General features: G+C 40.7%; 1 protein-coding gene across 5 annotated transcripts in view; it reads left to right on the forward strand.

The window, feature by feature from the left end:
• Nucleotides 1-16,982, forward strand: part of wdhd1 (WD repeat and HMG-box DNA binding protein 1) — a 43,522-nt gene that overhangs the window by 6,895 nt on the left and 19,645 nt on the right. For 3 of the 5 annotated variants that reach the window (XM_064927527.1, XM_064927530.1, XM_064927528.1), the window contains exons 5-11: nucleotides 513-624; nucleotides 781-831; nucleotides 2,728-2,823; nucleotides 4,987-5,079; nucleotides 8,739-8,845; nucleotides 12,412-12,571; nucleotides 12,949-13,135. In XM_064927527.1, the coding sequence (XP_064783599.1) occupies nucleotides 513-624; nucleotides 781-831; nucleotides 2,728-2,823; nucleotides 4,987-5,079; nucleotides 8,739-8,845; nucleotides 12,412-12,571; nucleotides 12,949-13,135 (806 nt within the window). The remainder of the gene's footprint in view (nucleotides 1-512; nucleotides 625-780; nucleotides 832-2,727; nucleotides 2,824-4,986; nucleotides 5,080-8,738; nucleotides 8,846-12,411; nucleotides 12,572-12,948; nucleotides 13,136-16,982) is intronic. The other 2 variants (XM_064927529.1, XM_064927531.1) reach the window with 1 other exon arrangement.

Here is a 16,982-nt window from a genome sequence, read left to right on the forward strand (position 1 = left end):
TAATTTGAGCCAATTTGCTACAGCAGGAAAATTTGAATAATTATGTGGAATATCGTTAATGGACATTTTTGTAGGGGATGATCAATCAAGTCTGAAGTTTTAAGGTGAAAATTATATACTTTAGAAGTGTTTTTAAGCCTTGAGTACATTACAAGTTTGCATTTCCTGCTGTGCAATAGGGTGATCAAATGAAGATATGGCATCTGTATGACATCAACCACTGATTTGAGGAAATTAGTTTCTTGCGTCTTTCCTTCTGCAGATCTAACTGATCTATGTAATACTGTATGTGTCTGATACAAAGTAAAAGTTGGAAGCAGAGCACTTACTACTCGATTTATTCATTCATTCCTTAATTCATTCAGATTAAATTTTTCCTGACTAATCAAGAATTCTTGCTTTAATGAAATGATCCATTTTTATATCATTAAATCGGACATACCCGTGCCCAAACAATGATTTCCTTGATTACCTTTGTTCTGATCGTGTGTGTGTGTGCGCGCCTCCCTCAGTGACTTCATGGTGAAGGTAGTGGAAATGTACGACAGCAGTCAGCAGAAGACCCTGCGGGGACACACTGCACCCATTCTCAGTGTCACCTTTGATCCCAAGGATGAGTTCCTGGTAGGAATCATCTACAACGTTACCCTTTACCGCCACTAATTTGACAGGTTTTGACATGATACTAATTTGCTAGATACTGTTATTGTGCATTGGGAATAGACTAGAATGCTTTATTCATACAAGAAAAAAGTATTTGTCAAACCTTTCTCGTCTCAGGCCTCTGCTAGTTGTGATGGATCTGTAGCTGTGTGGAAGATTGAGGAACAGGTAACAAGCCATCACCCCACCTCATATTCTACTCTTTTGTTTAGCTCATTGTCATTGAAATCCTTGGGCGGGCTGCCTAAGGGTTTTTTCCGGATGCCTACCTCCAAACAGTGTAAAAAATATATGTATACAGTACCAATCAAATGTTTGGACACACCTACTCATTCAAGGGTTTTATTTATTTGTACTATTTTCTACATTGTAGAATAATAGTGAAGACATCAACACTATGAAATAACACATATGGAATCATGTAGTAACTAAAATAGTAAAAAAAAATATATATATATATACATTTTATATTTGTGATTCTTCAAAGTAGCCACCCTTTGCATTGATGACAGCTTTGCACAGTCTTGGCATTCTCTCGACCAGCTTCACCTAGAATGCTTTTCCAACCGTCTTGAATGAGTTCCCACATTTGCTGATCTCTTGTTGGCTACTTTTCCTTCACTCTGCAGTCCAACTCCTCCCAAACCATCTCAATTGGGGAGGTCGGGTCGTCTTATGCAGCACTCCATTACTCTCCTTCTTTGTCAAATAGCCCTTACACAGCCTGGAGGTGTGTTGGGTCATTGTCTTGTTGAAAAACAAGTGTTAGTCCTGCTAAGTGCAAACCAGATGGGATGGTGTATCTCTGCAGAATGCTGTGGTAGCCATGCTGGTTAAGTCTGCCTTGAATTATAAATAAATCACGGACAGTGTCACCAGCAAAGCACCATCACACCACCTCCACCATGCTTCACATGCGGCGATCATCCGTTCATCTACTCTGCATCTCACAAAGAGACAGCGGTTAAAACCAAAAATGTCAAATTTGGACTCATCAGACCAAATGACAGATTTCCACTGATCTAATGTCCATTGCTAGTGTTTCTTGGCCCAAGCAAGTCTCATCTTCTTATTGGTGTCCTTTAGTCGTGTTTTTTTTTGCAGCAATTGGACCATGAAGGCCTGATTCACGCAGTCTCCTCTGAACAGTTGATGTTGAGATGTGTCTGTTACTTGAACTCTGAAGCATTTATTTGGGCTGCAATTTCTGAGGCTGGTAATTCTAATGAACTTATCCTCTGCAACAGAGTAACTCTGGGTCTTCCTTTCCTGTGGTGGTCCTCATGAGAGCCAATTTCATCATAGTGCTTGATGGTTTTTGCTACTGCACTTGAAGAAACTTTCAAAGTCTTAAAGTAGTGATGGACTTTCATTTCTCTTAGGTTATTTGAGCTATTCTTGCCATAATATGGCCTTGGTTTTTTACCAAATAGCCCCATCTTATGTATACCACCCATACCTTGTCACAACATAACTTATTGGCTCAAACACATTAAGAATGAAGAAATTCCACAAATGAACAAGGCAAACCTGTTACTTGAAATGCATTCCAGGTGACTACCTCATGAAACTGGTTGAGAGAATTCTAAGAGTGGGCAAAGCTGTCATCAAGGTAAAGGGTGGCTACTGTGAAGAGTCTCGACTATAAAATATATTGTTTCTGCTCTTGCTCTATCAACTGCCATTTGAAAGTATATTTAAAAAATTATATCTGGGTCGTTTAACACTAAATTGTTTTGCAATGTTAAATGGAAATGTATCTTTCTTATTGGATAAGTCCAGGTAGTCCCTCTCCAGTTTCAGTCAGTTTTCTTGCCTAATGAACATGACCGTGTTATTGCATTAGAGCAGTGTTTCTCAAACTCGGTCCTGGGGCTCCTTCTGGGTGCACGTTTTGGTTTTTGCCCTAGCGCTACACACATTATTCAAATAATCAACTTATCAAGCTTTGGTTATTTGAATCAGCTGTGTAATGCTAGAGGAAAAACCAAAACCTTCACTCAGGGGAGTTTGGGAAACCCTGCGTTAGAGTGATCTGAGAAACTCTGCTTTGGATTCATTCAGACTCAGGTGACCAGCTGGCCGCTGCTGCAGAAGTCCAATGATGTCATCAATGCAAAGTCCCTGTGCCGACTGGCCTGGCAGCCCAAGGCCGCTAAGGTACTAACTCACTTACCTCTACTTTTAGGTTATAGACTTAAAAAGAAAAATGCTATTGCAACCTCTTTCGATAAGGAATTGAGACCCAAAGCTCAAGAGAAGTTTCAAGTGTGTATCACCAAGGATACAGTCAGCTGAGTGCATACATTTCGAAAGTTCACAACACATTTTATACTCTTCCCTTGTATGCGTCACCTCCCCAGCTATACATTTTATGACACCAATGAGTTTCCCTCCTTTCCCATGTGCAATGGCCATGGTCCTCTTGTTTAGCTAGATGTCAGAATCACACCCCGACCATCCTTGGCCTGACCCTTCTATCTGATCCTAGGCAATTTCCTCTTATCTGATTATGTCAATCTTTCTAAATTAGCATACACACCGTTTCAAGTGCATCTCCTCTCTCTGTTCAGTGCGCTCTTTTCTTAGCAGTGGTCTCAGTTTGGCAGATGCGTGAGGACGAGATGCCCGTGTGCTTCAAGGTTTACCTGATCTTTTTTCTGCAGTTTACTTGAAGATCACTCCGCGACACACACAATTTTATTTATTTTATTTGACCTTTATTTAACTAGGCAAATCAGTTAAGAAAAAAATTATTATTTTCAATGACAGCCTAGGAACAGTGGGTTACCTGCCTGTTCAGGGGCAGAACGACAGATTTGTACCTTGTCAGCACGGGGGTTTGAACTTGCAACCTTCCGGTTACTAGTCCAACACTCTAACCACTAGGCTACCCTGTAAGCGCTGTCTTTCAAGGCACTGACTTGTTATTCCCACTCGCCATCACTCACCGCTGTCATGAATTGGACTCATGCTAGTCACAAGTTCTGACTGAGCTCAATTGTCATGAAACGCATATACATCGATGAGTTTCTCTTCCATACAAACTTATAACAATGTGTGCCCACAATGTATTTTGTGTGGAGAAGTGCTTAGTAATGAGTCTCAATGAACAAATTAATAAATAATGACAAACATCCACAGCATGATGGTAAACCCATGGAGTTCTTTCAAAACAGGGCAGAATGCTTCAGGAAACAGTGCTCCGACAGTGGAAAAGTCAGCTATCAAGGGATTGTCATTTTATAACGGATGATAAGCAAAAATAAGGGAGTACTACTCTCATTATAGTAGATGTGAGTTTCTCTTTCAAACAATCCCCTTGCCTTGTAATGTTACGCAGCTAATAGCTAACATTTGCCAAGCAAGCTAGCTACTGATAGTGCAACCCTAGTAACAGTACAGATGAAAAATGAACAGGCCTACTGTACATCTTACTGTAGAAATTGTTGAAAACTAGTCTAGGTTGGAGCTGTTGCTGTTTAAAATACAATAATAATTTTCATTCTTAACTGGAATAAACTGATTGAAGCAAGATGCTTTTTGAGGCGAACACACTCACACAGTTCTGGGTTGCTCATCTACAGCAGGAAGCGGTTTCCTGCCTGACTGAGAAAGCAGTAGATGTTCTGGTCCAGTTTGGCACCACATACCTATGTGAGTCAGGGCTCTCAACTCTGACATACTTTAAAAAAATAAAAAAACAGAAACTGTTTCTGTACAATGCTGTGCTTGACCTCAGTGTTGCACTGTCCAAAACTGAGCCCAGAATAGACATGCTCTCATTAGAACTGTGTGTGTGTTTTCTGGTCTACATATGTGTGATGTGATCAATCACTTTATTCCAGTTCAGAATAAAAAAACATGTATTATATTTTAACAGCAACAGTTCCAACCTAGACCGGTATGACAGGGTTTTTAATGGGGGAAAATACACATTTATATGGATATTTCATTGTAATTTGTTTTTGTCTATACTGCATTTGTTTTAGGCATAAGGGCAATGAAAATGTACTGATATGTATGTATAGTTGCACATTTTTCTAAGCTTGGGTCTCAGGAAAACACAGAATTTCTCATTTGGGTCCCAGGCTGAAAAGGTTTAAGAACCCCTGCTTTAAGGTGACCTATAGTTTTCACCTGTTCAGTACCTCATGTATTCAGTACCTCTTTTATGCACCATTATTATTTATTCAGGTTAGTCTCATCGAGATGATAGGATATATTTTTCAAGACCAATCCTGATCCACTTAGTGACACTTAATCCATAATGTCAGTGCGTCCAGTGGTTTCCATAGTGTGTGTGTGTGTGTGTGTGTCTAGCTCCTGGCCGTTCCCGTGGAGACAACGGTGCAGCTGTACCAGAGAGATTCCTGGGCCCAGGTGGGCACACTCTCTGATGACCTTGGCACACAGGTGAGGTCAATGGGTAAAGTGGACACCTGGGGGGGCATGTTCAGTAAGGTTACAAAAGGGTTTGAAACTGAAAACAAAATTAAGCGTTCTTCATGGATGGCATACTCTGTTTCACAATGTTTTCTCCTCTACCTATTAAACAACACCATGCACGGCTCCACTGTAAGCCTGGGCGATATGGGCAAAAAATCATACGCAGCTTGTATTTTATAGGCGATTCACAATATATCTAGATTTTGAAAACATATATATTTTTCTAAATAAGCTTTGTTGTAGAATTTTAAAGGTCAAATAAACTTCATTTCAAATGGACAGCAATGATCTAATGAATTCAGGGCTTGGGAAATTGTTTTTTGCAGTCTGTCACATGCACACAATGCGGTTATTGTGGATATAATGGATTAATATATTAGTTTGATCAATCTTTGTAAGAATAACTATTTCCCCTATATTCCTAATTACATGGACACATCTGAAATCATGCTACCTGATGGAACTCACCAATCAAATAAATATTCTACCGTGATATTTTTGGGAAGCATATTTGAGTTTGGTCATATAAAGTTGATGTAAAACTTACTTCTAAGACTCATGCATTCAGTTATTCCTAACTCACTTCACTCGGGCTATAGAGGGAGTTTCGCTCGGCTGGTGCTAGCACATGTGCAGACCAAATACACAGCTGGAATAACGATTTGGGTTTTTACATGTGCTAATAATTTGAAAGATTACTCAGAAAATCCAGGTGTTTTAATCGGTGTGTGCTTGATTTGAAAAAACCTGACCCAACTATTCTCCTGCTCCTGCTTGCTTTTGCAGATTCTGCCACTACTCTTCTGAAGTTGCTGGTAATAGGCTACATGAGGAGTCGGCAAACTTTCTCATGTGGAATGGCAATTTATCTTACCATTTCTACGTACCAATCTGTATGCCAGTTATGATTTTCATATGCAAATGTTAGTGAAACAGTTTCATGTCTTCATATCTCAAAATCATTGTCATGTGGTTAATCAACTTCTATTTCCATTGCCAACTATGTAAAAATAGCCTACATAAAGCCAACAAATAAAAACATTGCAGTATGCAGGTAGAAAATATAAAAATAAATATCCTATAAATCACATTGGCTACACATGGCCTGTCTGCAACAAACTTGAAACATTGTATAAACTATTTAACTTGGGTCAGGCCCAAAGCTTGTCCCTAGCCAACTACCAACATTGTATAAAATATTCTAGGCTCTGTTTCCTTAGCCAGTGAGCTCGGGACAGACCCAGTTGTAGTCTATTTGCGCAAGGGATGAGAAGCAGTGCTTGACTTGGGCACTAGCTCACCGGAGCTGAGTTCCGGCACCTCATATGTTCTTCTTGAGCTCCTGTTCTAATAGAATATTAGCTAAAAAGTATTGTGGAGCTCCTGGACCTAAATATAAACAGTAGCAGCACCCAAAATGGGTACCGGAGCCTATTTCAGTCCAATCAGATCCCCAAATGGGCACATTTATATGCCTACATTTGTGCGCAGGCCAGGTAGCCTATAGGCCTACTTCTATGCGTGTCCTTACTCAACATTGCCAGGAGCGCTCCAAACAAAAGACGGATGACTAAATTTACAAAACTCGTAAACGGAATGGTTGTGCACTCTGCAAACAATGTGTCCTGTCTGACATTGAGGGGAGACTGGAATAATAATATTGAATGCATTCAAATAAATTACAGTAACCAAAGAAACAAACAGACTAGGAATTACTCGTAAATGTATTACAGGTGATATATGTAATGGGGAATTGATATACACTAACAATCAAACGCAAACCATTCACACAATTGTTATGAAACAATGAATGTGCATTCTGGAGAGGAAAGTGCATTGTGCGTCTGGGCGCTTGGTCAATCCGACATCTGCATTGGCACAGCATGTACAACCCACGCCTACATTCAACAAATCACATCAATATGGAGCTATACAGAGCCTTCTGCATTGTTACAAAATTTGGGAGGCGCATGGTGTTGCGGTACGGAGCTCGATTTAGCCTCTGCATACCTCTGGAGGCTCTTCGATGGCTTTCCAATCAAGCATGAATTGGCATTTAGTCTAGCCTTCCGCAATGGATTAGTTCACTGAGATGGGCGCAAATATATACTCTGTGTGTGTGTTTACAGTACCAGTCAAAAGTTTGGACACACCTACTCATTCAAGGGTTTTTCATTATTTTGACTATTTTCTACATTGTAGAATAATAGTGAGGACATCAAAACGATGAAATAACACATGGAAACATACAGTAACCAAAAAAGTGTTTAAATAATTGAATTATATTTAAATATTTGAGGTTCTTTGAAGTAGCCACCCTTTGTCTGACAGCTTTACACAGTCTTGGCATTCTCTCAACCAGTTTCATGAGGTAGTCTCTTGGAATGCTTTACCAACAGTCTTGAACGAGTTCCCACATATGCTGAGCACTTGTTGGCTGCTTTTCCAAACCATCTCAATTTGGTTTAGGTCGGGGGATTGTGGAGGCCTGGTCATCTGATGCAGCACTCATCACTCTCTTTCTTGGTCAAATAGCCCTTACACAGCCTGGAGGTGTGTTTTGCGTCATTGACCTGTTGAAAAACAAATGATTCTCCCACTAAGCGCAAACCAGATGGGATGGCATATCGCTGTAGAATCACTGACAGTGTCACCAGCAAAGCACCATCACACCTCCATGCTTCACAGTGGGAAACACACATTCGGAGATCACCCGTTCACCTTCTCTGTGTCTCACAAAGACACGGCGGTAGGAACCAATAATCTTCAATTTGGACTCATTAGACAAAAAGACCGATTTCCACCGGTCTAATGTCCATTGCTCATGTTTCTTTGCCCCAAGCAAGTCCAACCCCTACCTTGTCACAACACAACTGATTGGCTCAAACCTACGAAGGAGGAAATAACATCCACAAATGAACTTTTAACAAGGCACACCTGTTGGTTGAGAGAATGCCAAGTGTGCAAAGGGTAGCTACTTTGAAGAATCTCAAATATAAAATATATTTTGACTTGTTTAACACTTTTTTGGTTACTACATGATTCCATATGTGTTATTTCAAAGTTTGTTTGTCTTCCCTATTGTTCTACAATGTAGAATATATATATATATATATATATATATATATATATTTTTATTTTTATTTTTTTTTATTAAGAAAAACCCTTGAATGAGTAGGTGCGTCCAAACTTTTGTGTCTGTTACTGCTTGACTAAAACAACGTCGGTCGACCAACAGCCTAACGCCAAACAATCGGCCAGTCGACTAATTAGGGTTAGCCCTACACTCCACAAACCTACAGGAACACCATAACCTGAAACATTGATTTTTAACTTAATGCAAGTTTGGCATGAAACATATTATAGGTTTGTTCATCCGTAGCACTAATTTAACTGTAACTTTATTTCACAGCAGTTATTGGAAACTGATGTGTTATTTCATTAGAAAAGCATTGCATGCCCTATAAACCACCTCACCCACACTTCACTTGGTATACATTGGTAACGATATGGAAAATGGTCTGTTGCTCCCATTTTAAAAGGGTGGTTTTCCATCTTTTAATGAGTAATTTTCTCACCTCCACCTCCTCTCTCCATCTTTCTCCATTCCTTGCTCCTTCCACCAGGCAATAAATGTTGTGGCATGGTCGCCCTGTGGGAGGTTCTTGGCTGCAGGGAGCATCGGAGGTTTGCTGACGGTCTGGGACGTGGAGAGCAAGCTGTGTGTGGAAAGGTATGAGACAGAATCACACTGAAACTCCTAGAAGCAATACTCGATTTGCTCAATTGATTAAATTTAATATTTCAGACGGACTGACTGTGTTCTCCTTGCTTTGGTTGAAGCATTTGAGTGGAACTGTGCAGAGCTGGGTTCAATATAAGTTCAATAGTGTTTTTTATTTTTCAAATACTTGATTGGGTTCGACTGATCTTGCCTGGCACAATGGAATAACCCAAATTTGCATTTCTAATTGGGACAAATTTTTAGACATTTTTGCAAAAGGTATTAACTAAAAAAACATCACATTTACATAAATATTCAGACAATTTACTCAGTACTTTAAGCACATTTGGCAGCAATTACAGCTTCAAGTCTTCTTGGGTATGACGCTGCAAGCTTGGCACACCTGTATTTAGGGAGTTTCTCACATTCTTCTCTCCTCTCAAGCTCTGTCAGGTTGGATGGGGAGAATCGCTGGACAGCTATTTTCAGGTCTCTCCAGAGATGTTTGATCGAGTTCTAGCTGGGACAATCAAGGACATTCAGAGACTTTTTTCCGGAAGCCACTCCTGCGTTGTCTTGGCTCTGTGCTTAGGGTTGTTGCCCTGTTGGAAAGTGAACCTTTGCCCCAGTCTGAGATCCTGAGTGCTCTGGAGCAGCTTTTCATCAATAATCTCTCTCTACTTTGCTCCATTTGTCTTTCCCTCGATCCTGACTAGTCTCCCAGTCCCTGCTGCTGAAAAATATCCCCACAGCATGATGCTTCCACCACCATGCTTCACTGTAGGGATGGTGGCAGGTTTCTTCCAGACGTGACGCTTGGCATTCATGCCAAATAGTTTCATCTTGGTTTCATCAGACCAGAGAATCCTGTTTCTCGTGGGCTTGAGAGTCTTTAGGTGCCGTTTGGCAAACTCCAAGTGGGCTGTTGTGCCTTTTACTGAGGAGTGGCTTCCATCTGGCCACAGTACCATAAATGCCTGATTGGTGGAGTGCTGCAGAGATGGTTGTCCTTATGGAAGGTTTTCCCTTCTCCACAGAGGAACTCTGGAGTTTTGTCAGTGACCATCAGGTTTTTGGTCACATTCCTGACCAAGGCCCTTAATACCGAGAAGCTGATTAAACAGCGTTATCTTTACACAGGTGCACCTTGTGCTGGGGACAATAAAAGGCCACTCTAAGAAGTGCAGTTTTGTCACACAACACAATGCCACAGATGTCTCAGGTTTTGAGGGAGTGTGCAATTGATATGCTGACTGCAGGAATGTCCACCAGAGCTGTTGCCAGAGATTTGAATGTTAATTTCTCTTCCAACGTCATTTTAGAGAATTTGGCAGTACATCACAACCGCAGACCACATGTAATCACGCCAGCCCAGGACCTCCACATCTGGCTTCTTCACCTGCGGGATCGTCTGAGACCAGCTACCCGGACAGCTGATGAAACTGAGGAGAATTTCTGTCTGTAATAAAGCTTTTTTTTGTGGGGAAAAACTCATTCTGATTGGCTGGGCCTGGCTCCCCAGTATGTGGTATAAATGAGTCAACAGTTGAGTCATCTACTTTATGAAATTACAGTCTGATGCGCTCCCATCTTTGAATTCAACTTCAATTGCGCTGCTTTCGTGTGTGCCGTTTACGGCTTGCAGCAGAGGGAAAGTGTACAGACAAATGCCACAGTTCAAACTATGCTACTAAAATGTTGCAGTCTGGCTTTGGTTTTTTAAAGTGTGCAAATGAACAACCAAAAAAAAACTTGCGACAAAACACCATGCAAAGAAGAAACATGTAGGCCTATTACAGCAACGTTTTGCAGTAGCCTAGGCTGGCAGCTCGACTACAATACATTTTGAGCAGTGGAGGCTGCTGAGGGGAGGATTGCTCATGCTGGAATGGAATGGTATCGAAAACAACATGGTTTTCATGTGTTTGATACCATTCCATTAACTCCATTCCGTCCTTATGAGCCGTTCTCCCCTCAGCAGCCTTCACTGATTTTGAGTGCACCATACAGCAATGCTGCATTCAACCGATCCGGTGAGCCATGCAATGCAAAGTATGTTTAAATGTTACAACAACCTATTTGGCGTTATACAATTACTTTTTGATTATGGTAGAAGCATATTATACAGACCTGCAAATATCTGCTTTTGTTTTAATATGTTAATTCTATATACAGCATCCTGTGGGCATTATAAAGGGCCATATTTTTTGTAATTAAACAATGGCCAGTTTGGGCTGCAGTTTCATGTTTTTTCCTAGGCTATGTCTGGCTCTATATGGCCTGTGTGCTGATTTGAGTTTGACACACATGGGCTAGCATATCTATTTATGTAGCTATTTATTTAGCAAGCTAAAAAACACGGAAGTCTTGTCATTGGAGGAGTGGGTGAGTGACTTTTTTCCCTCCTATCGTTTTTTGGTGGCTACAGCTAGAGATGCAGTTGTAATTTAATTTTTATTGCTAGCAAGAAATGTGACTCAATTTGCCAGCTAGCTATGCTGAACTTGAACAACTGTTATCCACAGTTAGCATATCTCATAGTTGTCAATCAAATGTATTTGGCATCGATCAAATGGGTGGGCCGTCAAGTTCCCGTTACAGTTGTCCAAACGGGCAATCTGCAGAAGACGAGCGGGCTACTATTCCCCATCGTTTATCAGTGCAATTCTGACGGCCAACTAGCCCGGAAAGTTTTGAAAGGGTTTATCTAATGTTCCCCATAGCAGATGACTGCTATGGTGTGTGGTCATCCACACCCCATCCCAAAATGGGTGCTGTGCCATTTTTTTCCCCCTTGCATTACTTGACATAGATCCAGAAAAACTAGATGTGTAAACCTGGACAAGATGTTTTATTTACTGCAATGTCTATTAATTGTCCAAACGCACGGCCACTTTCCCGATTTTTATATTGCTCTGGAATTTTCACAAATGCCTTGCTATATGTTGTTCTCAAACAGTCTATGAATTTATGCGAACATGAAAATGACCATCTATCTAAGTGCTCACTTGTCAGATACTGTGATTCTTGCAGGGGGTAAATAAGAACATATTTTATTAAGATTTCATGTTGCTAAAACTCTGGTCCACTTTAATAGGCTTGCTATTGTTGCATGTTTCTATCATCTTACAGTCAAAAGGTTATAGCCAATTATTGAACATTCTCCTGTAATAAAGCAGCTATTGTTGCACAATGGGCAATGACTGGCCTTGTAAAAGCACGTTTCACTCCAGTACCAGCTTTTTGAAGAGGTGCTCTTGTGCTGTCTGATCTGTGATGGGCTATTCCATTCCTCAAACTACGTTCTCTGTATGCTGTGCACGTCTGATAAATAAGATACATGACGACTAACAAAAATACACAAGTGCCAATTGAATTATGCAAATTATTTATAGAACAATAAGCATTATCGGTCAAATGTATTTTCCTATTTAAAGGTTAACCGTTAACATCCCTAGTACCAATCGCTCTCCCACCCACACCACACATCTGACACTCCAGGTAGAACTAAATCCGATGCTCAAGTATTTGAAAGTTCAATCCACTGACATGGATTTTTTTTGTCCATTTGGTAGGCAGACGCATGAGAAGGGCTACACCGTGTGTGGACTAGCTTGGCATCCCTCGGGCGGTCAAATAGCCTACACTGACACAGAGGGCTGTCTTGGCGTGCTGGATGGGCTCTCCTCTTCATCCTCTTCTTCCTCCACTACGGCTTCCTCCACTACGACCAAGGTGAGTCTCTGGTCTTACATGGAGGCTTCTCTATCCCACCCAAATGTGCCACTGCTAACTCCCTTCTAACCAATATTGGGATCGGTACACTTTAACACTGTTTGTTTGCCGAATTGACCCCAAACATGCTCTTCTTGGACCAGTTCATGTTCTGCTCGATCTGCTTAGTCTACAGAGCTAGGGTCAACGTTGATGTTATTATTATTTGCCATGTTTCTTTGCTTCGTTCACCTCTATTTTAATAGAGATCTTGAGGTCAATTCCACAGTTCTATGTTATTTTTAAACCGTGATTGAACCAGGTTAGTAAGTCATTGAGAACAGTTTGTCTTTCCCAATAACATGCTGACTTTGGGAGTGAGGTTTATTCTACTCTAGCAGGCTCCAGCCAGCTACGATGACCTTTTCGACAACGATGACGACAGACCCATGGACGAGGGTATCAGCGAGGGCGCACGTTCACCCGCCAAGAACCCCGGGGACGAGGATGATGACGACGACCTCATACCTGCGACGGGGCGAGCACGGAACAGGAGTGCCTTCCTCGACGACGAGAACTCACTGGGTGAGAAAGCGATGTGCATCTTACATAGCAGATCAAAGTATCATAGCTGGCTCGTCTTCTATAACAGCAATTCTTTGCGCTGATAAATACACCTCTGGGTTTCATTTAGATAAAACCAAACACTGCAGTAAACCATGCATGGCTACAGTATTTCATTCATTAAATATTCTCTTCAGATATGTGGCCCTTTCCTTAGACTTTCTAACTCTGTCTTGCAAGGGGTTTGCCTCTTCATGAACTCCCAACTGGTGTGCTAATTCCAGTGCGGTGGAAGTGTCGACCCACTCTTCGCCTGTCTTGGAATACCTGGTTGTCAAATGCCGACCCTTCTACTTCCCAAGGGAGTTTTCAGTTTTTATTGTGACTGCTGTATACATTCCACCTCAGGACAATAAAAATAACAAGCTGGCGCTTAACGAACTGTACAAGGCTATAAACAAGCAGGAAACCCTACACCCGGAGGCTATCTTTCTGGTTGCTGGCGATTTTTAATTTGATGCCCAACTTCCATCAACACATCTCCAATGCCACTAGGGGAGATAGTCCTAGACCACTGCTAGTCTACCCACAAGCAAGCATACAAGGCCCTCCCTCGTTCACCATTTGGCAAATCGGATCATGACTCCGTACTCTTGCTTCCTGTTTACAAGCAGAAGCTGAAACAGAAAGTACCTACGATTCGCTCTGTTGAGAAATGGTCACCAGAATCAGAGGGTATGCTACAGGACTGCTTTGCTATGTTTCACCTCTATCACCTGCTTCATTCGAAAAAATGCATTGGCAAAGTTGTACCCGCGGTGAGGGTTCGCGCCTTTCCCATTCAAAAGCCCTAGATTAACACTGAGGTTGGCGCTAAAACTAAAGGGCAGGGCTACCGCACACAGAGCACCCTGATGCTACGATCGTAGACAGGAATAAGTACAAGAAGGCCTGCTATGACATCCACAGAGTCGTCAAATGAGCAAAAGGACAATATAGGAATAAGGTGGAATCATATTACACAGGCTCCGACACCCACCGCATGTGGCAGGGGCTCCAGTCCATTACAGATTACAAAGGAAGACCCAACCGTGCTCTGCCCAACGATTTATTTGTATTTATTTATTTAAACTTTTATTTAACCCGGAAGGGCTCATTGAGCGTCCTGGCCAAGATGGGCAGCACCAAGTCATTACACAATTAGACGGGACATGAAAAACTACAAGTAATCTAGTTAACCTAGAAATCGCAGAAGTATAACAACAACAACATAAAACTAATTAAAAACAATAAAAACTAATTAAAAATTAAAAACATTGACAGGTCAAGGAATCAGCCTAAAAATCCTTTGTCAATGAGTTTAGTTCTTCAAGTTAAACTATTTTGTAAGATGTTTCAAGCCGATGGTGCAGAGTACATAAAGCCCTTTTACCAAATTAATTTAGGACGAGTACACAAAATGGCTTTGTAAATGAATGTATACCAGTGACTGAGCCTACGAGTGACTAGAGAAGGCCAGCCAGCCCTGGTATATAAAGTGCAGTGGAGCGTAAGGGTTTTACATTTTAAAATAATCTCAATGAGCCATGGTAAAGGGTGTCAATTGTTCTCGTCTAGTATAGGCATAAATGTAGCTGATACTAGCCTCCTGGCTTCAAAAGGAAAAACAGGCCTTATTCCTAAAATAATATCCCTATTTCCACTTAAATTTGTTTGTAATTTGTTCAATATGCAATTTAAAAGAGGCCGTCATCAATTAAAATTCGAAGATATTTATGAAGTTACAGCCTCAATCTCATTGCCCTGACCGGTAGTAATAGGTGAAAGGTATTTTTCTTGCTTTAGTAAACCCCATTTTGCTTTTTGAGGATAAGCTTCAATTGACACAAGGTATGTTGAACAGTACAAAAAGCAGTTTGCAAGTTCTGAAAAGCTTTTGTGAGAGACGAGGCACAACAATAAATAACCGTATCATCAGCATAAAAGGAAGGTTGCGTATTTTGCCAATTTGTCTAAATTATTTATATGAATAGTGAATAAGAGAGGACCAAGTACAAAGCCCAGGGGCACACAGCATTAGACAGACAATTTAACAGAGATAAGCCCATCAAATTGAGTGCACTATCAGACAGATTGTTAGCAAACCATGCAACTGCATGCTTAGAAAGACCTACGCTTGACAATCTGCCTCAGTATAGCGTGATCAACTGTATCAAAAGCCTTAGAGATCAATAAAAAGTGAGACACAGTGCCTCCCTGTGGTGGTTAATTTCTTTACTATCAAATGAGGAGAGACAAACATCACACAAGTCAGTCATATTTCAACTAAATCTTTATTCACTTATTAATAAGGGAGCTGGTCAATACAACACACACACAGTGAATCGATTGAGTGATGGCAGGTCAACGTATCACCCTCAGATGATTCGTTAAGAGCCCCGAGACAAAGGTATTTTTATAGCAAAGATACACCCCCTTCAGTCTACAAGACGAACAACAGATGTATGGAATGGGTCACAAGGTTAAGATTTGTATGAAAGATGCTTATAATTCAGACAGTATCTGTCTTAAAAATGGTTCTCATTGTGTAGAAACCAGAGTCTGGCCCTGAGCCATCTCTCCCTGGTACCATATAGAACAGAAACATTAAAAACCTGTTATGGCAAGGCGTTCCCCAAGGGGAACCCACCCCCCATTCAGCTGAAAAGGTGGCGCTGGGATTCAAAAATATTCTTTAGAAATATTTAACTTTCACACATTAAAAAGTCCAATACAGCAAATGAAAGATAAACATCTTGTTAATCTACCCATCGTCTGATTTTTAAAATGTTTTACAGCGAAAACACAACATATTTATGTTAGACCACCACCAAATCAAAAGAAAAACAACCATTTTTTCCAGCCAAAGATAAAATAAATCACTAACCTTTTGATAATCTTCATCAGATGACACTCATATGACATGTTACACAATACATTTTATGTTTTGATCGATAATATGCATATTTATATCCACAAATCTCGGTTTACATTGACGTCATGTTCAGAAATGCCTCCAAAATATCCAGAGGAATTATAGATAGCTTCGCCAGATAACAGAAATACTCATCATAAACTTTGACGAAAGATACATGTTCTACATATAATTAAAGATACACTGGTTCTTAATGCAACCGCTGTGTCAGATTTGTTTTAAACTTTACGAAAAAAGCCTACCATGCAATAATCTGAGACAGCGCTTAGACGTAAATATATTTCTCCGCCATGTTGGAGTCAAAAGAAATACGAAATTACATCATAAATATTCCCTTACATATTTGATGATCTTTCATCAGAATGCAGTGCAAGGAGTCCTAGTTCCACAATAAATCGTTGTTTTGTTCCATAATGTCCAATACTAGTGTCCAATTAGCTGCATTTGCTATAGCTTTTTCAGCTCACATGCCCAAAAGCTGACGCTGGTCCAGGAGAACTTGGACAAAAACAAAAAATATATATTCCAGGTCCAATAAATTGGTCAAAGTAGAGAATCAATCTTCAGGATGTGATTTTCATATATATACAATAACGTTCCAACTGGATCATACGTTTTCATCTGCAGCCAAACGAAATGATCGTGACATCAACAGACATGCGCCACAGGGAAATTGCATTCTGCAGGGACAGTGACTCATTCCCCTCCCATTCGGTCAAAGTTCACACCAGAGGCTCCATTCCACGTTCTACTAAATGAGGACATCTAGTGGAAAGCGTAGGAAGTGCTAACAGATCCATATCTTATTTAGAAGGGAAGGGGTGATGACGTCAAATTTGACCCACATTCAGAATTTCACTTCCTGTTTGGAAGATTGACTGGCCTATGAGTTCT

Source organism: Oncorhynchus masou, chromosome 21 (genome assembly GCF_036934945.1).
Source record: "Oncorhynchus masou masou isolate Uvic2021 chromosome 21, UVic_Omas_1.1, whole genome shotgun sequence".
NCBI classification, from domain to species: Eukaryota; Metazoa; Chordata; class Actinopteri; order Salmoniformes; family Salmonidae; genus Oncorhynchus; species Oncorhynchus masou.